The following is a 25,468-nucleotide window of genomic DNA, read 5'->3' as shown; positions in this document are numbered from 1 at the left end:
CTGAGCATCCCCACAGCTGCGAGCGTTTCTGCATAGCTGTCCTGAGACTCTTTGTCAGAGGAACCTGGTGTGGTTCCTCATTAGCAGCTGCCAACCTTCCTTGTCACGGGAGCAGGCAGAAACGGGGGTCACACTGCACACAGTGCAGGTGAAAGGCCCGGAGCTATCTGCAGTGCTCCCCATATTTAGAAATTGTGAGCTTTGGGGGAGCTGGCATCAATTCACTACCCAGCACCTTCTGGGAAAGGGACATGGAGAAGCCATCTCATCTCTTGGTAACACCTTCCCCCAGCAAACTGGAGGTTTTATGCAAGCCGAGACCCAGCATCCCTCATGGATGCAGCCCTCTTTTCAAGTTCTCGATTGGATCCTCGTGATACCTTGTGGCGGCTGCGGAAGGCAAAGGGCTACCCGCTGGGGGAGGTGGGGTCTTCTGCTGGATGATGGAAGAGATTTGGAAAGCTGGAATAATGGATTGGATCCAGCAAGATAACTTTTTTAAGGGATAAATGGATGCTTTTAAGGTTTAATGATCAACGAGCTACCCAAGTGCAGGAGAGGGAGGTGTGGCTCTAGAGCCTGTCAGACACTTTTCTTCAACATGAAGTTTGTTTACTAAAATGGATGCTTTGGGATGCTGAAAGCAGGATGCTTTCCCTGTCTGCCTTGTGGCTTTGGAAACCCCCAGCGCACACTCCATGGTGTTAGGGGTGGTGGTGGTCTGTGTCCACATCCTGCTTGGAGAAGCCCAGCCATCGGTGACCCCCAGGGGAGGTAGAGCTGTGCTGTAAGGAAGATGACAACGATTTAGCAGCATTTAAACTGGAGGACTGAGAACTGGGGTGACCGTGAGTATAGCAGTCTTCGGGAAGAGACACTGAGTTTATTCTGGTTTGTCAGACATTGGGACAGGACTAATAGGTAGAAGACAAGCTGATGGTGAATTAGTGTAAAAAATGCATGAAGGGAAAAATAAAATAAAAACCTAGTGCTTTCCTGAGATGCTCCCGGAGATGTTTGTAGTGGCAGGATGTTGGAGGCCCCTGGGGGAAGTGCAGGCAGGTGTCACTTAAGGTTGAAAGAGGACGTCTCTAGAACGCCGTCTCCCATCCTGGCAGCTGTCCGGGGAGCCTCTAGCTGCTGGCTTCAGGGGCACGGATGGTCCTGACTTGTCTCTGACCATTGTAAGATCCACGGTCCTGCCTGGGCCCTTGCTGGTAAAGCATTTGAAGCTCCGTGGATAAAGGATGCTCTCTAGGTGACAGTGTTATAAAACACACATCCCTTTGTCTCCTTTGCAGTCCAGGAAAGACTTGGGATGAAGATTTTTTTTTCTCCCCCAGCATAACCTATCCCATGTGGTTTTCTATGCCTCTTTCTTCTAGGAATTCAATATGTTGAGTTCAGCTTTCTTGGCTTAGAATCCCAGCTGTAATATTTGGGCTTAACTGTTTGGTTTAATTGTACTTAAAAGCATATATATATATATATACACACACACACACATATATATACACACACACACACACACACATACATTTCAGCAGAGTTTTAAAATTATCCTTGAAGTATCTATGTAAATAAAGTCGAAGCAGTGCTTTTTAGGAGCAGCTATCAGCCAACCATCTGGTTGCCCACCTACATTGAATGTATAGGTATGCTAAGGGCACACATGTTTTCTAGGGTTTGGAGGATGTAATAAAATTTTAACAAGGGTGATTCTGCTTCCCAGCAGTCTTTTCCAATGAGTGGATTTATGTGTGGTTCACAGGGGACTTCCCGGGTAGAATGTTGGCAGGGGGGATAAAGTGTCCCTCAGAATGCACAATAGGTGGGGTGCTAGGGCTGGCAGCATCTTGGTATCTGCCCGAAATTACTTTTACTTCCTCTCGATAGAATGACTCAAGCCCCAGCCACTGGGAGCTCAGTGTTAAGGGAACCATCGGAAAGCATTTGGGCTGGCGGGGAGCCGGCAACTCTACCTGGTCCTCAGGTCCCCGGTTCATGAGATGTATGTGCAGCGGTAGCATCAGTCAGACTTTTCCGAATGGAAAGATGGGAGAGTTATTTCTAAGTACATCATTGGCTGGAACAAGAGACTGGCTCAGACCTACCGCAGCAGCTCAGGCCATGAACCTCATGCCCCTTCCCCTCGTTCTAGGAGGCTCTCACAGCCTCTGCATTTGGATGCGTGTTGAATGTGGGAGGAGAGATTGCTCAGTGCTCCGCTCAGAGATCAGAGAGTACCGTGCCTCGGGGATGCCGTTTCTGGGGGCAGAGCTGGCGTCGTGCACTTTTTTTTTTCTCCTGATTTCTATGCGGTGCTGGGTTTCATTGTAAACTTGTGTGACCGTGTTTTCTTATCTCCCTTCTTCTCGTTCCTTTCCTGCGTGGGTCCTCGGGACCTGTGACCGGGGCAGTACTGTGCTTTTCTCTCTCAAAGGATGCACGCTGCTCTTTTACGAGACCTACGGGAAGAATTCCATGGATCAGAGCAGCGCCCCGCGGTGTGCCCTGTTGGCAGAAGACAGCATCGTGCAGTCTGTCCCGGAACATCCCAAGAAGGAAAATGTCTTCTGCCTCAGCAACTCCTTCGGGGATGTCTACCTGTTCCAGGTACTGCTGAGCTTTCCAAACGGAGGGTGGAGGTGAGATCTTATGTCCTGTTTGGACGAGAAGGATTGGAATTAAGAGGCATGACTTAGCAATGAAATAGAGTAAAAGCTGTTAGACTTTGGATTAAAGTGTAAGCAAGAGAACTGGCCTCTGCTGACTGCCAGGCACCGTGGGGCTATCGCCGTTCAGTCGTTCACCCAGCAGGCATTTCTTGGGTGTCTTTGTGCCAGCGTGTGTGCCAAGGTGATTCAGTCGTGTCCGACTCTTTGCGACCCCATGGGGTGTATCCCGCCAGGCTCCCCTGTCCGTGGGATTCTCCAGACAAGAATACTGGAGTGGGTTGCCGTGCCCTCCTCCAGGGGATCTTCCTGACCCAGGGATCAAACCCGTGTCTCTTACATCTCCTTCATTGGCAGGCAGGCTCTTTATCACTAATGGCCATCTGGGAAGCCCCGTATTTCCAGTATTCCACTCAAATTCTCGATATTTACAGACAACTATTTTAATATTATTGTGCCCTCCCTGAAATGTTCTTTTATTTTCATTTTTCATAATTAAGTCCACACCATGGACGTAATTTCATAACCAGGTTTCAAAATGTAGCATTTTGCTCCTAATATTTCCTCATCTTATTAAAATTATGTAGGTAGCCTGCTTTTTTAGAGAGCGACGAGATGTACACTGCGAGAATATACCCTGTTTTTTCTTTTTAAATTATGTTTGTTACTCTTCTGCTGCTGGCGAACAATTTGATTCTAGTTTGTCTTCCCATCATATCTGGGGCCATGTGACACCCTTGATGCTCTCACAGGCCCTCTGGAATCATGCAAGCCTGCAGATCTGTGTTGAATGTGTTTTTTAAACATAAACAGTTTTTATGAAGTGGAGGTATTTGGGGATTTTACACATCCAAGCCCAGGCTGCCACTTTGGAGAAACACTCGTGTGGAGAAACAATTCCAAATCGCTTTCCTCTCCCCACACCCGCTCTGTGTTTAGGCCACCAGCCAGACTGACCTGGAGAACTGGGTCACCGCCATCCACTCGGCCTGCGCATCCCTCTTCGCAAAGAAACACGGCAAAGAGGACACAGTCCGGCTGCTGAAGAACCAGACCAGAAACCTCCTCCAGAAGATAGACATGGACAGCAAGATGAAGAAGATGGCAGAGTTGCAGCTGTCCGTGGTGAGCGACCCAAAGAACAGGAAGGCTATAGAGAACCAGGTACAGGTCATCTACCGTGTCTCCTCCTGTTACTCACCTTCCTCGTGGCAGACTCAGTTCCGGGAGCTGGTTCTTATGCCTCTGGCGGAAATAGCTTCTGTGGTCTCTCTGTTCAAGAACTTAAATGGCTGCACTCCTGTCATATGGGAAATACGATCTGCTTTGGTGGCTGTATACGTGTAGTGGAACGTTTTATGACCAAATCTTGTTTCCTAGTATTGAGTAGCTCCTGCTTGCCTAGCTGACCCTCTCACATATTGCCACTTTTAGAACAAAATTTGTATAATAAAACTACTGGAAGATTAGGCAGGTATGATTCTGATATAGAGGATGGCTTCGAAAGCAGTGGTTTGGTTGTTGTTCCGTTGCTATGTCGTGTCTGATTCTTTGTGACCTCATGACCTGCAACATGTAGGCTTTCTTGTCCTTCACTATCTCCCGGAATTTGTGCAAACTCATGTTCATTGAATGTGTTGGTGATGCCATCCAACTATCTCATTCTCTGTCACCCTCTTCTCTTCCTGCCCTCAATCTTTCCCAGCATCAGGGTCTTTTCCAAGGAGTTGCCTCTTTGCATCAGGTGGCCAAAGTCAGCATCAGTCCTTCCAATGAGTATTCAGTGTTGATTTCCTTTAGGATTGACTGGTTTGATGTCCTTGCAGTCCAAGGGACTCTCAAGGGTCTTCTCCAGCACCACAGTTCGAAAGCATCGGTTCTTTGGCGCTCAGCCTTCAGTGGTTTGGTATGACACAGCTATTCCTGTATCTGTGGGTTTGGGGGAAAAACACTATTTTTTTGGTTTGTTTTTTTCTAACAGATGAGGTGCTAAAGAAAATGCTTTCTTTGGCGTGTTTCCACATTCATCTAGTAATTAAGCAGCTACTTTCCATGCAGCTTGCATTTTATAGGAAGGGAAGCAGCGAGGTGTCTGTCTTTCCTTGCTCAGACAACCTGAACACTTAGACAAGTGTCAGTGAAATTTCTAGCACCCCTCTCTTCACTCAGGTTCCCTGGGAAACAGACTGAGAGAGAGATTTGCATGTGAGGAGTTTTATTAGAGATGCTCTCAGGAGTTGAGGGAGTGAAGGAGCAGGATTAAGGAGAGACTCTGGTTCTGAATTATGCTGCGCTGTTCCACAGGGGGCTCAGCAGCTGGGATGGCCATTCAGAGTTGCTTGCTTCTAGTGAGGCATGCCGTGTCAACTGGTCAAGGTAGCCGCCTTCAGAGGGGGCGGATTCCCAAAGAGAAAACCATTTGTGAGCCGTGAGTGGCTAAGGGGAAGAATGCCTTTGTCTTCAAAGGGGGATCGGGTGGCGCACAACAGTATCCACTACAGTCCCTTCAAAATCAGTGTCCGATGATTTGGGACCTTGAAGAGGGATAGGGTGAAGATGGGTTGGCGTGTGCCTGAATCTTTCATCCTTTTCACTTTGTAAATTATTATAGAGAGCCTAGGTTTTTTAAAAAAAATTCCATGGCAACACAACAGTTTAGATTCCCCATAGAAATAATTTTGTCTGCAGCATTTGATTTAAATCACAAATTAAATGACACATTACCAGTCTTCTATTTTGTGTTTGAATATTTAACCTTGCTTAGAATTTTTTTCTGTCTGCATATACATGAACTTTGGAGAAGGGAATGGCAATCCCTTCCAGTATTCTTGCCTGGAGAACCCCATGGACAGAGGAGCCTGGTGGGCTACAGTCCATGGGTTTGCAAAAGAGTTGGGGATGACTGAGCAACTAACACACACGTGAACTTAGAATGTGTGGAAAGAAATTTCTGGCTGTAAGAAACTGATGCAAGGCTTGCATTCAAATGATATATTTCTGACACTCTAAGAGTTTGGAATCTATCAATTGGCGATAGTAAAATAACCAAGTAATTCCCATCTCCTGCCCCCTCATCAAGTGTTTCTAAATGATGGCGCAGTTGAATGGATTTTCTGGTGATACGTGGATCTGGCTTTTGTTGTCTTTCTCCCTATTCAATTCTTCCCTCTTGCTATTTGTCCGTCTTTAGATATTGACATACCTAATAGATGCCTATAGTTTCAACAAATAAAAATAATTTAAATATACAAGTCCCATTTCTAAGAAATGTATCATTTAGTTAGAGAGCAGGCCTCATAAGCATGAAACTAACGAATATTCTAGAATGATGTAAATCAGTACCAATGGACATAGTCATCAGATGCTTTGAGGGATCAGGGGTTGACCTTGCGCTGTGATTTTGAGAAGGTGGAGGAAACTTCCTGGAAGAATAGGGTCTTAAAAAATTGGCACGAGGTGTGTAAGTATGAAAGCTAAACCTGATTGGGAAGAGTGTGTGGCACATGGTAGGAGAATTTGGTAGTATAGTTGACCCTCGAGTAACACAAGGATTATGGGCTCTGACCCTCTGGCAGTCGAAAATCCACATATAACTTCTGGTTGGCCCTTTGTATTGAACTAACCACAGTCATATAATACTATAGTATTTACTTAAAATCTGGGTATAAGTGGACCCATGCAGTTCAAATCCTTATTGTTCAGGGGTCACATGTAGGAGTAACAGAGTGGTGGTTTGGGTCTCCTGAGTCGAGATGTGGGATAGGAAGGGATGAAGAGCTGGAGGTTTGGTCAGATTGGTACTGGTGTAGCTTTTTCAGGGTCTGTGAAATAATACTGGGATGTAAGGTTTATTATAGCCTCTAGAACCAAGGGAGGAACATGTGTTTTTAAATTGGGATGAAAGCATGATGAATGCATCCTCTTTGGAAGATGAATCTGGCAGTGGCTTGGATAGAGGTCAGAATGACCCTGGTCTGGATGTGCAGCTATGAAGGTCTGGACCAGAGTGACATGACAGAAGTTTGATAATTTGTATGGAAGATGTTTCTCCAAGTGCATCATTTTCTATAATTTTATAGAATATTCGTTTCCTATGCAACTGAATTGAAATGTCCCTCAAACAGAGGATTTATTTATAGTGTGGCATGTGGGATCTTGGTTCCCCGGTCAGGGATTGAACCTGTGTCCCCTGCAGTGGAAAGTCTTAACCACTGGACGGCCAAGGAAGTTCCAAAATATGCTCTTTACTTAAAGAGTGACAGCTAGCAAGCTACAATCTAGAACATGTTGATAGTTTACCAAGGAACTGAAAAGGAAGTTGAAGCTGCCGAGGAGAATGGTGGGAGTGGAAGGTATTGGGGGTTTTGACAAGGCTGCAGCTGCTGGGGACAGACACATCTCTGCCCTCGGCCTCCTTCTTCCCAGAGCCTGGCCCGGCTCATGTCTGGGAAGAGGTTTGATCCTGGGGCAGGCCCTGACCTCTCAGCTTTCTGTCTGGGGCAGGCAGGGATGTGGTGCTGGGTCCCAGTTCACACGACAAACGAAAAAGCCTGAGGAGGAGGAGAAAGGTTTTCTTCACGTTTTCTCCATGCTGTGTCTCCCCTGTGGTCCTGAATTTCAGAATCCAGAAGCCACGATTGTCTGTCTGTCATCAGAGTCGCAGCTCATGGGTTCAAGTGCCCCAGTTAGAATCTCATACTGATTGTAGTGGGAGAAGGTATGGTTCCAACTGGCTTGCTAACATTTAAAGCCATACTTCAGTCTCCTGGACGCCTAACTTAGAGTTTTCAGGTCCTTGTGTGTTGTCAAATGTTTAGGTCCAGGGAGAAAAAAGGGAAATTGGGCAACGTTGAGCCAGTCCTGGCTTTTTTTTTTTTTTTTTTTTGGCCTCTTTTTTTCTTTCTCTGTTTATGGCCACAAGAAGTACAAGCAAACATTTTTTAAAAATTTAAATTTTCATTACTTTAAAAAATTCTCATAATTTAAATTTTCATTAATTTTTTCATTGTTGGTAAATGCTTAATTTCTGATGTCAAAATTGGTTCTGTTTTTTCTTGGGAGAGGGGAATTACTTTCATATGCCCCCTACACAAATCCAGGGGTCTCTGGTGGTTGGATGGCCTGGAGAGGAGCTCTTTTAAAGAGTTAGGGTAATTATTACTTGTGGCCCATATGCATTCTTTGGCAGAATCATTGCATGAGTATTTAAAGCACCGTGCTAATACTATTGATTTTTCATTTCAGTTTTCCCTTTTCCCACCCACCCCACCTTGCTCTCACCCTTTTCCCTTGATCTCCTCCCCCGCACACAATCACCTTCTCATATTATGCCACTGAATTTCTGGTAAGAAACAACTGGGTTGATCTTTAGATATTCCACATGAAAATATTCTCCTTATCAAACCCGCAGTTTTTAAGGTTGTAATTTATTCGTGTTTTCCCAGAGGGCTTTGCGGCAGGTAACTTGAACCACATTCGCTGTGTCCACTCTTCTTAACTCACTTGCCAGATGGTTGGAAAGAAAGCTATTTTTCTCTGTACTTGCAGACGCAGAATATGGAGCCTTAAGCAGGGGGAGACAGGCACATGCTTAGGATTACTTTTATGAGATGGTTTTGGACTAGAGAATGTTCTATGACATATAAAGGCAAAGGTATTTACAAATCAAATCAATAAGAACAAGATCTCCTAAATATCCCAGAAGTATATAGTTTTCTCTAAAGTGCCTTTTAAAAACTTCTTCAAAAGAGCAGTGCTTTATCCAATTACCATTGAAAACTCTCCACCTCACTCTATTTTATTTTACGTACAGGGAAATAATTTATTTATACAGCACTTTTCCCCAGAGATCCCAAGAACCCCAGATACAGTCAGCTTGTTGCCTAATGAGAGCTGAGCTGAGAGTGTACATTACATCATGTGAGATAAAGTCTCTGGAACAGGTTTTCTTTAAAGAGCTTTGGTTGGAGGAGCTCATTGTCAATTCCCTTGTCAGATAAAGTCACTATTGCAATAATAACAGCCGAGTTTCAAGCTATCATGTGGGGACATGCTTGACTTAGAAGAGACCATCATGTGCTTTTGTCCCCAAGCCTTCTGGGGATTCTGTGGGGTGGGATGATGCCCCACATTTGGGGCGTGTCCAGTCGGGACATTTTGGACATGCATTTGGGCATGTCCAATTGGGAGCAGGCCGTCCACATGGTAGTTCCTTTTGAAGTTCTAAGGGAGAAAGAGCTGTAAATTAAGTCCAGTTAGTACTTGATTTTCCTTCCCATTTATTATTTTAAGCAAGTGAACAAGAATGAAACCTCCCCACCCTTAGGCGATCTTGGCTTCCCCCCAGACGGCTCCCTCTCCCCATCCTGACTCTCTCTGGGCCTTTCTCGCCTCCTGGGGTCGGTCAGTTTGGAGCAGGGAGGTGATACCCTGGAAGGAGCAAACTGTCAGCGGGTGGGTTTGGGACTGCACTGGGTTTTGTGAACCATGGGCTTTGTTTTCGATATTTACTTACTTTTTTTAATTAGAAAAATTTTATGTATTTTTTTATTTATGGCTGGGCTGGGTCTTCACTGCTGTGCACGCTTTGCTCTGGTTGCAGGGAGCAGGGCCTGCTCTAGTTGTGGCGCGAGGCCTTCTCGTTGTGGTCGCGTCTCTTGTTGCAGAGCACGTGGGCTCAGTAGTTGTGGCTCCCGACTCTAGAGCACATGCTCAGTACTTGTGGGACATGGGCTTCGTTGCTCTGCGATTGTGGTATCTTCCCAGACCAGAGATCGAACCTACGTCTCCTGCATTGGCAGGCAGACTTTTCACCACTAAGCCACTAGGCAAGTCCTTGTGTAAAGTTTTAAAATCAAAAAGAGGATGGATTGAACTCAGACCATTGGAAACTGCAGTGAAGGGAGCAAAAGGACCAAAACCTTGAGGAAAACATGATCTAGGGGGGTGTGGGTGGAAGCAATTCGGGGAACAGAGCACTGGAGTGTATTTGTGAAGGGGATTTGAGGGAGACAAGGCCAGATTACCAGGGGCGAGGCCAGGAAAAGGCTTCCTGCGGCCAGAGGGGATGGCACGTGGAGGAAGTGCGGAGGACAGGAAGTTAACACTCTCTTAGTTCAGACTCTGGGCCAGGTGAGTGTTCAAACTGGGAATTTGAAGAAGGTGTGGTCTTTGCCCTCAGGGTGCTCCTAGTCAAGCAGGGTGATAGACAGCTAAGCACATAATTTTGACATAATAGAATGAATTCAGAGCAATTGATGTTCCAGAGTGTTGTGGAAGACACACGGGGAGTTCAGTCTCCTATGTAGTCAGGGAAGACTTCCTGGAGGAAGGATGCCCGGATTGCTCCTCAAAGAACGGGGAGTTAATCAGGAGAGGAATAGCAAAGGAATTCAAGCCCAGGGGTTGGTGTGACCCAAGGCAGAGTGCTCTGAAATGATGCGGTCATCCTGGCAGTTTGAATTTTCAGGACATGATGGGTAGGTGGTGAAAGGCGGGGTATAGTAGATCTGTCTTCTCTCTTTTCTCTAAGGCTGCAGAGGCTGCTGGTTTTGCCCTTCTTCAGGTGCTAGGGCCACACAAAGCTGGAGTGGTTTGCATCGAACAAGAGAATCTGACCGTCGGATTCCTGGGATTAAAAATCACTCAGTGACTCCCTGTTGCTTCCAAGGAAAAGTCCCTGATGACATCTCCCCTCCTTGACCTTTAGCTGCAACATCGAGCTTCTGGTGGGTTCCACTTCTTTCTTTGGGTTTTCCCTCAGGCAGAGAGGACCCACATGGACCACACGCCTACTTGCAGACTGCCCTGTCCCCTCCCCCATCATCGGACTCATCCCTGCTTGTCTGTGATGAAGGGTTTAGCTCTTCCAAGGAGCTGCTCTTGACCGCCCTCCTCATCCCTCCATCAGGGACCCTTCTATGCTCTGATAATTTTCAGGGTCTCTCTTTATCTCACACACTGTTTTGTAATTATGCCTTTGAGTATAACGTCACTCCTGGAATGAAATAAGAGTTCCTAAAGGATGGGTAACTGCCCCTCCCCTGCCATCTGTTCCCCTGGTACTTGGTTCCAGGTAGACCGTGGACACACCTGTGTCTCCTTCCCTCTTCCCTGGGCTGGTCCCCACCCCAGCCTCTCACCAGCTCCTGGCTCCTTTGCTTCAGGCTTTGCTCCTTCATTCACCAGTGAGCATCTCCTTTCATGCCTCACTCTTCATCCTCATGGTTTCCAAAGCTACAGCTCAGGACTCCTCAGGCCAGGATCCTGTGTGATTCTACAGTAACTCCACATGGTCGAGTTGTCTGTATCACCCATTGATGGATGAGTGTATGGACGCTGGGACAGATGAAGGAAATGGTTCAATGCCATCACAGTGTCAAGTGTCCGAGCTTGAACACAAATCTGCACTTCTGATGGGATCCAACCTCACAAAAAGATTTGTGAATCAGATTGTGCTTTGCTTGCTAAGGAATCAGATGATGCAGAGTTTTGTGTCAAGTAGAAATTAATCTTTAATTTGCTTGTTTTCTTAACTTGAATGTTTCAGCTTGATATGATGGGAAATATATTTATTATGAATGCATTTGGCAAGTGAATTTGATGGCATGTGAATATCTCAAAGGGAAAAACAAAACATCACCAATATTCTAAACCAGTAGCTGGTTGCTCTAACTACCAGTTAACTTCAGTGTTTTCTCTGTTCCTAGCTGGGTTCTTCTATGGAGGTTGGTTTTAGTGCTTGGAAAATATTGTATGGGAGTTTTTCAACTTACTCTGCCAAAAAGGAAAAACTAATTATCTTTTAGGACCAACTTTGAAATGGACAAATGAACAAATACTGTGATCAAATGACTAAATGGTAGAAAATATTTTTCTAGGAGTGTTGGGTGTGGCAGGAATGTACTTGTCATCTTTTTAATGCATCACTTATTCATCTGTTATTTTTAGCATTAGCCTTCATCTCCTTTCCTTCCCACTTTCTAGAGTGAACCATAGCCTTTCTGAGCTCATTAAATAAATATAGATATATTAGCCATAAAGAGGAAATTTTGGCATTGTGTTTGTGTCAGAGCTTAATAATGGGAGTTTTCCTCAATTTTTTGTTAACATTTTTCTTTTACAAATGAAAGATATAACTTCCTTTGCATTCATATTAATTTTGTATTTTGCGCTAAGAAATGAAAGCTCAAGCTACATAACAATTGAGTTTTAATTTTCATATACGGATGAAATAAAAAAAATGTCTAGGCACAATTATCAGTAGAATGTAGAAAGAAGGGGGAAACTGTCTTGGTTTAAGGGAACTGATTTGGAGCATTTTCATTTTTGGTCATATTAGGAAAAAATCTCTAGAAATTCCATGATAAATGTGAGATTGGATAATATTGCTGTTTTTATAATGATGATGAAATTTTCTGAGGTAGCATGTATGATAGATAAAAAACCGTCTTCTGTTTCTCTCTTTCGTTTAAAAAGAATGTATCTTTATCTCATCTTTTGAGGGATAAAGGGATAAAAAACATGATTTTCTTTTAGTTAATGTTACTTTGAATTTGGACCAAACCTGAATATCAAGGCTGGTAGGAAATTGAGAGGCAAGATGTTCACCCAAATGAGAGAGTAGATACTCTTACAGCTTCTCTATAGAACACCTGGGGACTTGTGGGGAGAAATATAGTTGATGGTCAGATGAAAATTTAAATGAAAGTTGCAAAGTAATTACTAGACAGTGCACGACACCAGCCTCATGAGCAAGAAGACCTGGGCTCAGGGGCTGTGTTCCAAGTGCTCTATGGAAGACTGTTCCCACGTGTTGTTCCCGTTAGGATCAGCTTTGGGCCTTGGCCAGCCTGCAAGGACAGCTTACGGTGTGACCCTGATGAAGTTATCTCCCTCCTGAGCCTCAGTGTCCTCTGCTGAGATACGAAGGTCTGGTAACCCTCACTGCCTGTGTCCACTGGCATTCCCAGTATTACAAGATCCGTATTGAGCGCGTGGGTCTGGTGTTTGTCCTTCTCTCTTCTCTCCAGTTAACCCGAGCACCTGAATCCATGTCCTCACCAGCCTTTTACCTGCATATTCCCCCATGTCCTTCACTACATCTGTGGGAGTCTATGGAAAGAAAAATCATTGTTACTTATCCAGCCTCAGATCCTCATTTAACCTCTCTGACCGATTCTGTCCATAAAGACCCATGACCTTTAAAACAAGATAAATATTGTCCTTACACATGCACTAGATGTGTGACTAATGACGGCTTACTCTGCCACAGAGTGCTTCGGGAATGAAGGCGGTATTAGTCAGGGTTCTCCAGAGAAACAGGACCAGTACGATGTGTAAAAAATATATTCATAAAGAGAGGCATTATAAGGAATTGGCTCCCGTGAGTATGGAGATGGGCAGGTCCCAAGATCTGCAGTGAGTCAGCCAGCTACAGACCTTGGAGAGTGGACAGTGTGGTTCACATCTGAAGCCTGGCAGGCCTGAGACCCAGGATGAGCCAATATTTCAGTTCCAGTCGTCAAAAGCCAGGAAAGAAGCTGACATCCCAGTTTGGAGGCCCATCACGGAGAAGGAATTCTCCCTTGCTTGGGGAGGGTCAGACCTTTTGTCCTAGCCAAGCCTTCAACTGATTGGATGAGGCCCACCCACATGCGGGAGGGCAGTCTGCTTTACTCAGTCTATCCACTTAAGTGTTAGACTCATCCCTAAACTCTCTCATAGAAACACCCAGATTACTGCCTGACCACACATCTGGGCACCTTGTGGTCCAGTCAAGTGGATGCATAGAATTAACCTGTACAAAGGGTGAGGGCGGGAAACATCACTGAAATGGAAGTAAAGTCCCTTCTCATTTGCATTTTCTACTAAGTTCAGATTTAAAATGCTGTCTATAATGTGCAGTATTGATTGAGATACTTGTTCTCTTGAAACAGTCACATATATTAATAAAATTTTCGATCTTTGTAGGATCTGCTTTGGGCTTCCCAGCCCCTTCTTTCTTTCAGCAAACCTAAGCATCAGAATCCATATTCCTCCTATGAACTCACCTGCATTTTGTCCCAGGGTTTTGAGCAGAGAGGTCTGGTGTGCTGAAGATTACAAAATAATTTTGACAGAATTTGAAGATTCCCTGTGTATTGTTTAGGATGAAGCTGTCTTTTCTTTCCAGTGATGCTTTGATGTGTAGTCATTTAAATACATTCAATGATGCTTTTTTAAAAAAAACTTTGTAAACTGCAGAAGTCAGTGATAATATGACATTGTCACTTCTGTGATCTATACTGTTTGGCCTCGACCTGGGTTTTATTTTATTTGCTATTTTGCCTTCTTGTTCCTCTGTGGATGTTATGGACTTCTGTGTTCTCTGGTACTCAATAACTCACTGGTTTTCTTATCCTTTCATATCTCCACTCTCTCCAGAACCCCTAAAAAGTATCTCATTAGCTGATTCACATGGAATTATAAGCGAGAGATAGGCTTGAGTACATTACCCAACCTAGAAATACCTGCATGTTATTAAAAGACAAAAGAATGCATCTACAATTGCGGATTTTCAGGTAGTAGCTTGTAAAGATATTTGTGAGACAGAAATAGGAGTATAGTTTTTGCTGGGTATTATAGTTTCCAGTTGGTGAAGTTTGTGGTTGCATAATACCCATCCACTACTACTGGAATCTAGAATTCTCTAATATGGTAAAACTACAGAGAGATTTGCTGTTCAGTTTGATCTGCCATGTTAGTCTGAAACAGTGGTCTTCACTCAGGCTGGGCACCAGAATGGCTAGAGATGCTTTTAAATTAAATGTCTGCTTTCCTGGGCCTCCTACCTAATGAGTAGTCTCATCAGGTAAAAACCTGGGCATTTTCGTTTTTAAAAGCCATCAGGTCATACTGGCATTGACTCAAGGCTGACGTCGGTGGGCTATTCCATCACTAGCAAGGGCATGCAGTGTCTTCAGTGAAGTTAGATTAGAGATTGAGATTTTTCAGTGCACTCTGGGAGATTTTGTTGTTTTGCTGACAAGCTATGATAAATCAATAAATTACTTGTTTAGATCTTGTAGCCATTGTATTTCTTTCCTGCAGTGTGCAGTGGTTTTCCTAAGAAATAGATACAGAGAACTTGGACTCTAAAGAGTACCCAGAATTTGTTCTGCCTTTCTCTGGAGAGAGATGGAGGAAAACGGAGTGTTCATTGTCAGAGATGCTTCAAAATACCATTTATCCAGGATCAGGGGTGGACCTGGAAAGTGTCCTGTGGAAGGTTAGGATCTGTTTGGGTGCAAAGCTTGGCAAAACTGGAGATGCAGTGCTGCAGATGAAATGACACAGCTCTCATAGGAAATCGCTGGTAAGACGTCACCACAGAGCTTCTCTTGAATTTTGAGATTGCTCTGAACACTCTTTGAAGCCCAAATTCTTGTTCTGTTCCAAATCTCTGTGTTGGCAACTCCCTGGAGGCTTTCTTTGCCTATTCATTTATGTTTAAGTGAAGGTAATGCTTACACATAACGTACTTTGACATCCTTGGAAGAAGGGAGAGTGGCCCCCAGAGTTTGCATTTCTTTACCAATTTATGAATTCAATTTTGAAGAATAGACAGAAAGTTTTGTATTGTAAATAATTATATGTCTTAATTTTTTTTTTTTAATTTGTTTTTGGCTGTGCTGAATCTTCACTGATGTACGGGCTTTTTTTTTTTTTTTCTAGTTGTGGAGATTGAGGGCAACTCTCTAGTTGGGATACATGAGCTTCTCATTGCAGTGACTTCTCTTGTTGCAGAGCACAGATTCCAGGGTGCTCAAGCTTTAGTAGTCATTCCCAGGCTCCAGAGCACAGGCTCAGTAGTTGTGGCACATGGGTTTTTGTTGCTCTGAGGCATATGGGATCTTTCCGGATCAGGGATCGAACCTGTGTCTCCTGAACTGGCAGGCAAATTCTTTACCATTTCTTCCTCCAGGAGATCTTCCTGACCCAGGGATTGAACCTGAGTCTCCCACACTGCAGGCAGTCTCTTTACCGCCTGAGCCATCAGGGAAGACCTTGGCTCAGTTATATGCCACTTTGTATGTATATATACTGCAACTTCTTTATCCATTCCTCTGTTGATGGATATTTAAGTTGCTTCTATGTCTTACCTCGGAGAGGGCAATGGCACCCCACTCCAGTACTCTTGCCTGGAAAATCCCATGGATGGAGGAGCCTGGTAGGCTGCAGTCCATGGGGTTGTGAAGAGTCAGACACGACTGAGTGACTTCACTTTCACTTTTCACTTTCATGCATTGGAGAAGGACATGGCAACTCACTCCAGTGTTCTTGCCTGGAGAATCCCAGGGACGGGGGAGCCTGGTGGGCTGCCGTCTATGGGGTCGCACAGAGTCAGACACGGCTGAAGCGACTTAGCAGCAGCATGTCTTGGCTATTGTGAGCAGTGCTGCAGTGAACATTAGGGTGCATGTATCTTTAGGAACTGTGGTTTCCTTGGGAAGAATATCCCAAAAAGAGATGACATATGCTTATACATGGGTGATTCACTTTGTTGTACGGCAGAAACTAACACAGCATGAAGCAACTATGAAGTGAAGTGTTAATCGCTCACTTGTGTCTGACTCTTTGCGACCCCATGGACTGTAGCCCGCCAGACTCCTCTGTCCATGGGGTTCTCCAGGTAAGAATACTGGAGTGGGTTGCCATTTCCTCCTCCAGGGAAGCCCTATAAGTGTCTTAATAAAGACGTCTAGATGGTGATTCTTCCCCAGTATACTTAAAGTAGGAGTAAGAACTCTGTCATGCCTGAAGTTCATCTGCTCTTTCTTGTTTCACGAGTCATTCTGAGAATGTTCAGAAATGTGCAATCACTGCCTCCATTCATCCCGCATCTGTTTGTGTGCAATTCAGTTAATCTGGTTTAAGGTCAGAGGTTGTGAATGTAAATGTAACAAAGTGAAGTAACTGACTTAGAGTTGTGCATCCTGCCTTAAGCCAGCATGGTTTTCAGCAGTGGAGGTCATGCCACGGCACCGTATTGGGGCCACTGGTTTGGTTTTGTCTTGGCCATCCTGAAGAAGTACAGTGCTGTCTGACCCCATTGGTTTTGGCGGGAGGGCTTGAGATGGGGCAAGCAGGGAAGGCTCATTCGAGCCATGCAACACCAGCTAAAATGATTTTTTTTCCTTTAAGTTTGTGAAACAGGCCACATTTTCAATTTGACCTGTGAAGACGCCTCATTTTTATTTAAATTAATCCTATTCTTGCTTAAACAGATCCAGCAATGGGAGCAGAACCTGGAGAAGTTTCACATGGATCTGTTCAGGATGCGCTGCTATCTGGCCAGCCTGCAGGGCGGGGAGTTGCCGAACCCCAAGAGCCTCCTTGCTGCCGCCAGCCGCCCCTCCAAGCTGGCCCTGGGCCGGCTGGGCATCTTGTCAGTTTCCTCTTTCCACGCCCTGGTAAGTTTCCAAGGAAGGCGGTTCAGCGGCATGCAGGGAGCACTGCGGAAGCTCACCTTTCTCTTCAGCTGGTTGACACTAGGCTCTGTTGTGACTTAACCCAGTAACTGACCAGGGCCACCCAGGGACCCGGTGCTGGGGGAGGGAGGGTTGGCGTCAGCTTCTCTGCTGCTCGTTCTGGGAATCCAGCTTCCCAGGTGGTGCAATGGCCAAGAATCTGCCTGTAAAACTGGAGACCCAGGAGATGCAGGTTCAGTCCCTGGGTTGAGAAGATCCCCTGGAGGAGGAAATGGCAACCCACTCCAGTATTCTTCTCTGGGAAATCTCATGGACGGAGGAGCCAGGGCTAAAGTCCATGGGTTCACAAAGAGTCAGACACAACTGAACGTGCAAGCAAGTACCCAGCTTCTAAATATTCCCATCTGCGTCTGCCCTTCTGTCTGTTCCACCTTGTATAGTCAGGAAGGTGGAATCCCTTAGGAATAGCGACAGTGGTGTGAAGAATCGAAGGGCTGATTGAAGGTGCTTTGATCTGTTCTGCCGAGAGTTCCACTGGATTTTGTGAGATCGTTTCTGCGTGAGTGGCTTCCATGGATAGTATTGGTTCCGGGGGTCTGAAGGTTGTTCTGCCAACCCTACTGCCCACCCTGGAGAAATGTGACTGTGGTATCTAGACTTATGTTATCTGGATAAGAGATCTCTGGTGAATGGGCCTCTGGTATGTCAGACTTGGAGTAACTTCGGGGACTGGTCAGAACACCTAGTGGCTCAGATGGTGGAGAAACTGCCTGCAATGAGGGAGACCTGGGTTCGATCTCTGGGTTGGTAAGACCCCCTGGAGGAGGAAATGGTAGCCCACTCCAGTATTCTTGCCTGGACAACTCCATGGCCAGAGGAACCTGGTGGGCTACAATCCATGGGGTCACAAAGAGTCAGACACAGCTGAGTAACTAACATTTATAGCAAGTAGGGTTTATTCCTGTTAGGACATAATGCACTTTATGATGTTTCTAAACTGTGTTTTAAATCAGGTATGTTCTAGAGATGACTCTGCCCTTCGGAAAAGAACTCTCTCACTGACTCAGCGGGGAAGACACAAGAAGGGGTTGTTTTCTTCATTAAAAGGCCTGGACACACTTGCAAGAAAAGGGAAGGAGAAAAGACCGTCTATAACTCAGGTGGGTTGCTCAGCATGGGAGGGACAGTAGACCTAGTGGGAAATCCCTGATATGCTGTGAATCATAAATGTTCACCAGCCTTCAGAATGAGATCAAAGTTGTTTCAAAGGAGATGCAGTCTCAGCATTAACGTTTCTTCCCCAAAAGAAAACGCTCAGGTTGCTCAGTCTCTTTTTGGCACTCCCAAAGAGGCATTCACACCTTACATCTGCAGTGCATGGGAACACAAAGGTAAGGCTCATCAGAAAAGCATCTGCACTTGTCATTGCCTTTGGGAGTATTTGTCATAGACTTTCTGTTATAACCAACATGTAAAATTAATAATAGAATAACAGCAACTGAATTCTGTTGATAGTGCCAGACGCTTTGCGGACTTCATCTGTATGACACGCAGTAGGCGTTTTGTCATCACTTATTACAGATGAGGAGCCAGAGACAGGGAGAGGTGAAGTCACTTCCTTTCCTTGTTCCTGAGGCAGCTGAGACTCAAGGCTGGGGCTTGGTCTACCTGCATCCTACAACACTGGACCATTATCCCTCTTATCCTAGAAAGAGGATGAGTGGCTATTTAAACCTGCCAAGTAAAAATAGCCTGAGCACTTATTGTTGAAAGGTGGCCCATGGACAGTGAATTATTTTTGGAATGTTTTGATTACTCATATCTGAAATATTTCCTAATGCTGCTAATATAATATGTGATGATGATTTTTACATTGCTGAGCGGTATGTTTTAGGATTATTATTTTTTGTAAGACTATTGGAAAGATAAATTATCACAAAAGGAACTGCTCATTTAAGTGAATGGGGAAAATGTGAAGTCCAAGGCAGTTCTTGTTTTTATTTCTGACTGATAGCTGTTATTCTGAATATGCTGGCAGAGAGGGTCACATTTTATGAATTTTATTTTCTAATTTTATATGGATATACACATTTAACTTGTGAAACAGTTTTGTGAAACAGTTTCATGAAACAGGTGAATAGCAGGGGAAGAATCAACTTCTATGACTTATCTGTAACCCGAAAGCAATAAAGGTGGAAGTGTTAGGGAGTGGATTGGTTGATTGAAAGATAGCAAAATACATGCAACCATTTACTTGGCCACTATTTCAGAAAGGATATCATATTTAAAAATTGTGATTATATTTGTACTTCAATTGTGAAATTAATCATTTGTTGGTTATAAATGAAAACATTTCTTCATTATAGATAATGATTAACTATACACCATTGGCTAATGCTGGGCTCATCTTTTTTTTTTTTTTTTCATTTATTTTTATTAGTTGGAGGCTAATTACTTCACAACATTGCAGTGAGTTTTGTCATACATTGACATGAATCAGCCATGGATTTACATGTATTCCCCATCCCGATCCCCCTCCCACCTCCCTCTCCACCCGATTCCTCTGGGTCTTCCCAGTGCACCAGGCCCGAGCACTTGTCTCATGCATCCCACCTGGGCTGGTGGGCTCATCTTTTTGAATTCAACTTCTATGAAGTTTAAATAATGTCTTTGAGGCAAATTCTCATTTTAATCAAGATAGCAAATTCTATATAATTAAGTGACAACAATAAATATCTTGATAATTTGCTTATAAAATGTTGGTATTTAGCTAATTCTGTATGAGCCTAATATGGTCTTTACCCCATCATGTATAGTAAATGTCCTTAACGTAAAATTTTATGAGAAGCAAAAGCATTTGGTTGAACATTTTTGCTTTAAAAAGATATGAAGCTAATTGTAGTGTTGGTATTTATATACTGCGGGATGTCTGCCTCTAGGTGAGTGATCACACCATCGTGGTTGTCTGGGTCAGTAAGACCTTTTTGTACAGTTCTTCTGTATAACTCTTGCCACCTCGTCTTAATATCTTCTGCTTCTGTTAGGTCCGTACCATTTCTGTCCTTTATTGTGCCCATCTTTACATGAGATGTTCCCTTGGTATCTGTAATTTTCCTGATAGTCTTTCCCATTCTATTGTTTTCCTCTGTTTCTTTGCATTGTTCACTTAAGGAGCCTTTCTTTTTTTAAAATTTATTTTAATTGGAGGAGAATTACTTTACAATATTGTGGTGGTTTTTGCCATGCACTGACCTGAATCAGTCATGGGTGCATATGTGTCCCCTCTCTTGAACCCCCCTCCCACCTCCCTCCCCACCCCATCCCTCTGGGTTGTCCCAGGGCACCAGCTGTGAGTGCCCTGCTTCATGCACTGAGCTTGCACTGGTCATCTATTTTACATATGGTAATATACATGTTTCAATGCTATTTTTCTCAAATCTTTCTTATTTCTCCTTGCTCTTCTTTGGAACTCTGTGTTCAGATGGGTATATCTTTCCTTTTCTCCTTTGTTTTTTGCTTCTATTCTTTTCTCAGCCATTTGTCAGGCCTCTTCAGACAATCACTTTACCATTTTGCATTTCTTTCTCATGGGGATGGTTTTGATCACTGCCTCCTGTGCAGTGTTAGGAACTGTACATTGTAAAGTCAAGTGAGCCGTAGAAAGTGTTACTACAAACAAAGCTAGTGAAGGTGATGGAATTACAGCTGAGTTATTTCAAATCCTAAAAGATGATGCTGTGAAAGTGCTGCACTCAATATGCCAGCAAATTTGGAAATTCAGCAGTGGCCACAAGACTGGAAATGATCAGTTTTCATTCCAATTTCAAAGAAGGACAATGCCAAAGAATATTCAGACTACCACACAATTGCATCATTTCACATGCTAGAAAGGTCATGTTCAAAATTCTCTAAGCCAAGCTTCGATAGTACATGAACTGAGAACTTCCAGATGTAAAAGCTGGATTTAGAAAAGGCAGAGGAACCAGAGATCAAATTGCAAGCATCCGTTGGATCATAGAAAAAGCAAGGGAATTCCAGGAGAACATCTGCTTCTGCTTCATTGACTGCACTAAAGCCTTTGACTGTGTGGATCCCAACAGACTGTTGAAAACTCTTAAAGAGATGGAAGTACCAGACCACCTTAGCTACCTCTTGCGAAACCTGTATGCAGGTCAAGAATCAACAGTTAGAATGGACATGGAACAATGAACTGGTTCCAGATTGGGAAAGGAGTATGTCAAGACTATATATTGTCACCTTGCTTATTTAATTTAAATGCAGAGTACATCATGCGAGATGCAAAACTGGATGAAGCACAAGCTGGAAACAAGATTGGTGGGAGAAATATCAATAACCTGAGACATGCCTATGACACCATCTTTATGGCAGAAAGTGAAGAGGAACTAAAGAGCCTCTTTATGAAGGTGAAAGAGGAGAGTGAAAAAACTGGCTTAAAACTCAACATTCAAATACTTAAATCATGGCAACCGGCCCCATCACTTCATGGCATATAGATGAGGAAACAGTGGAAACAGTGACAGACTTTATTTTCTTGGGCTCCAAAATCACTGCAGATGGTGACTGCAGCCGTGAAATTAAAAGACACTTGCTCCTTGGAAGAAAAGCTATGACAAATCTATACAACGTATTAAAAAGCTGACAAAGGTCTGTATAGTCAAAGCTATGATTTTTCTAGTAGTCATGTATGGATGTGAGAGTTGGACTGTAAAAAAATCTGAGCTCCAAAGAACTGATGCTTTTGAACTGTGGTGCTGGAGAAGACTCTTGAGAGTCGCTTGGACTGCAAGGAGATCTAACCAGTCAATCCTAAAGGAAATTGACCCTGAATATTCATTGGAAGTACTGAGGCTGAAGCTGAAGTTTCAATACTTGGGCACCTGATGTAAAGAGCTGATTCCTTTGAAAGACCCTGGTGCTGGGAAATATTGAAGGCAGGAGGAGAAGGGGGTGACAAAGGATGAGATGGTTGGATGACATTACTGACTCAATGGACATGAATTTGAACAGACTCTGGGAGATAGTGATGGGCAAGGGAGCCTGGCCTGCTGCAGTTTACTGCAAAGAGTTGGGCATGAACTGAGTAACTGAACAACGAATTTATATAACTGAATGCAGTTGATACTGTGTGTGCTAATTTGCTTCAGTTGTTTTCTACTCTTTGCAACGCTATGGACTGTGGCCTGCTAGGCTCCTCTGTCTATGGGATTCTCCAAGCAAGAATACTGAAGTGGGCTGCCCTTCTCTAGGGAATCTTTCTGACCCAGGGATCGAACTGAGCCTCGTGTGTCTCCTGCCTTGGCAGACAGGTTCTTTACCACTAGTACCACCTGCGCTGAGAATTGATATACTAGGTATAAATGTTTAAATGGACTATTCCTTAATGTTTAGTTTTCTATTATAAAATCTAGAAGATAAAAATTGGAAAAAGTACAATAAATTATTCATATTTCCTGTACCCAAACAAAGCCACTTTTAATATTTAGCTTTATTTCTTCCTAATATTTATTCTGTGCACATTTCAAAAATAGTTATAAGTTTGATTTTGGTGGCTTTGCCAACTTTGATTTCTGCGTCTTCCGAAATGTGTACTTCTTGCTAAAAGCAATATCAAGAAGATCCAGGATACTTGAACAATATATATCATCAGTATCAGTTCAGTCATGCAGCCTTGTCTGACTCTTTGAGACTCCATGAACCGCAGCACACCAGGCCTCCCTGTCCATGACCAACTCCCAGAGTCCACCCAAACCCATGTCCATTGAGTTGGTGATGCCATCCAACCATCTCATCCTCTGTCGTCCCCTTCTCCTCCTGTCCTCAATCTTTCCCAGCATCAGGGTCTTTTCAAATGAGTCAACTCATCGCATCAGGTGGCCAAAGTATTGGAGCTTCAGCTTCAACAACAGTGCTTCCAATGAACACCCAGGACTGATCTCCTTTAAGATGGACTGGTTGGATCTCCTTGCAGTCCAAGGGACTCTCAAGAGTCTTCTCCAACACCACAGTTCAAATGCATCCATTCTTTGGCACTCAGCTTTCTTTATAGTCCAACTCTCACATCCATACATGACCACTGGAAAAACCATAGCCTTGACTAGATGTACCTTTGTTAGCAAAGTAATGTCTCTGCTTTTTAATATGCTGTCTAGGTTGGTCATAACTTTCCTTCCAAGGAGTAAGCGTCTTTTAATTTCATGGCTGCAGTCACCATCTGCAGTGATTTTGGAGCCCAGAAAAATAAAGTCAGCCACTGTTTCCACTGTTTCCCCATCTGTTTGCCATGAAGTGATGGGACCAGATGCCATGAACTTAGTTTTCTGAATGTTGAGCTTTAAGCCAAGTTTTTCACTCTCCTCTTTCACTTCAATCAAGAGGCCTTTTAGCTCTTCTTCAGGTTCTGCCATAAGGGTGGTGTCATCTGCATATCTCAGATTATTGATATTTCTCCCGGCAATCTTGATTCCAGCTTGTGCTTCTTCCAGCCTAGCGTTTCTCATAATGTACTCTGCATATAAGTTAAATAAGCAGGGTAACAATATACAACCTTGATGTACTGCTTTTCCTATTTGGAACCAGTCTGTTGGCCCATGTCCAGTTCTAACTGTTGCTTCCTGATCTGCATACAGTTTTCTCAAGAGGCAGGTCAGGTGGACTGGTATTCCCATCTCTTTCAGAATTTTCCACAGTTTATTGTGATCCACATAGTCAAAGGCTTTGGCATAGTCAATAAAGCAGAAATATATGTTTTTCTGGAACTCTCTTGCTTTTTCAATGATCCAGCGGATGTTGGCAATTTCATCTCTGGTTCCTCTGCCTTTTGTAAAACCAGCTTGAACACCTGGAAGTTCACGGTTCACGTATTGCTGAAGCCTGGCTTGGAGAATTTTGAGCATTACTTTACTAGCATGTGAGCTGAGTGTAATTGTGCAGTAGTTTGAGCATTCTTTGGGATTGCCTTTCTTTAGGATTAGAATGAAAACTCACCTTTTCCAGTTCTGTGGCCACTGCTGAGTTTTCCAAATTTGCTGGCATATTGAGTGCAGCACTTGCACAGCATCATCTTTCAGGATCTGAAGTAGCTCAACTGGAATTCCATCACCTCCACTAGCTTTGTTCATAGTGATGCTTTCTAAGGCCCACTTGACTTCACATTCCAGGATGTCTGGCTCTAGGTGAGTGATCACACCATCGTGATTATCTGGGTCGTGAAGATCTTTTTTGTACAGTTCTTCTGTGTATTCTTGCCACCATCTTCTTAATATCTTCTGCTAGGTCCCTACCATTTCTGTCCTTTATTGAGCCCATCTTTGCATAAAATGTTCCCTTGGTATCTTTAATTTTCTTGAAGAGATCTCTAGTCTTTCCCATTCTGTTGTTTTCCTCTATTTCTTTGCACTGATCGCTGAGAAAAGCTTTCTTATCTCTCCTTGCTTTTCTTTGGAACTCTGCATTCAAATGGGAATATCTTTCCTTTTCTCCTTTGCTTTTTGATTCTCTTCTTTTCACAGCTATTTGTAAAGCCTCCTCAGACAGCCATTTTGGTTTTTTGCATTTCTTTTCCATGGGGATGGTCTTGATCCCTGTCTCCTGTACAGTGTCACAAACCTCCATCCATAGTTCTTCAGGCACTCTATCAGATCCAGTCCCTTAAATCTATTTCTCACTTCCATTGTAAAATCATAAGGAATTTGGCTTAGGTCATACCTGAATGGTGTAGTGATTTTCCCCACTTTCTTCAATATCAGTCTGAATTTGGTAATAAGGAGTTCATGATCTGAGCCACAGTCAGCTCCCGGTCTTGTTTTTGCAGACTGTACAGAGCTTCTCCATCTTTGGCTGCAAAGGTTATAATCAGTCTGATTTCGATGTTGACCATCTGGGGATGTCCATGTGTAGAGTCTTCAGTTGTGTTGTTGGAAGAGGGTGTTCGCTATGACCAGTGCATTCTCTTGGCAAAACTCTATTAGTCTTTGCCCTGCTACATTCCGTACTCCAAGGCCAAATTTGCCTGTTACTCCAGATGTTTGTTGACTTCCTACTTTTGCATTCCAGTCCCCTATAATGAAAAGGACATCTTTTTGGGGTGTTCTAGAAGGTCTTGTAGGTAGGTCTTCATAGAACCATTCAACTTCAGCTTCTTCAGCATTACTGGTTGGGGCATAGACTTGGATTACTGTGATATTGAATGGTTTGCCTTGGAATCGAACAGAGATCATTTTGTTGTTTTTGAGATTGCATCCAAGTACTGCGTTTCAGACTCTTTTGCTGACTATGATGGCTACTCCATTTCTTCTCAGGGAT

General features: G+C 43.8%; 1 protein-coding gene across 2 annotated transcripts in view; it reads left to right on the top strand.

Annotated features, from left to right (window-relative positions):
• TIAM2 (TIAM Rac1 associated GEF 2) overlaps positions 1-25,468 on the top strand; it is a 236,261-nt gene that overhangs the window by 130,080 nt on the left and 80,713 nt on the right. For both annotated transcript variants that reach the window (XM_065931068.1, XM_065931069.1), the window contains 4 exons: positions 2,444-2,616; positions 3,615-3,839; positions 16,943-17,128; positions 18,160-18,306. In XM_065931068.1, the coding sequence (XP_065787140.1) occupies positions 2,444-2,616; positions 3,615-3,839; positions 16,943-17,128; positions 18,160-18,306 (731 nt within the window). The remainder of the gene's footprint in view (positions 1-2,443; positions 2,617-3,614; positions 3,840-16,942; positions 17,129-18,159; positions 18,307-25,468) is intronic.

This window comes from Muntiacus reevesi, chromosome 3 (assembly GCF_963930625.1).
Source record: "Muntiacus reevesi chromosome 3, mMunRee1.1, whole genome shotgun sequence".
Classification (NCBI taxonomy): domain Eukaryota; kingdom Metazoa; phylum Chordata; class Mammalia; order Artiodactyla; family Cervidae; genus Muntiacus; species Muntiacus reevesi.
Note: the sequence above shows the minus strand (reverse complement) of the source record. Positions and strands in the feature narration are given on the sequence as shown.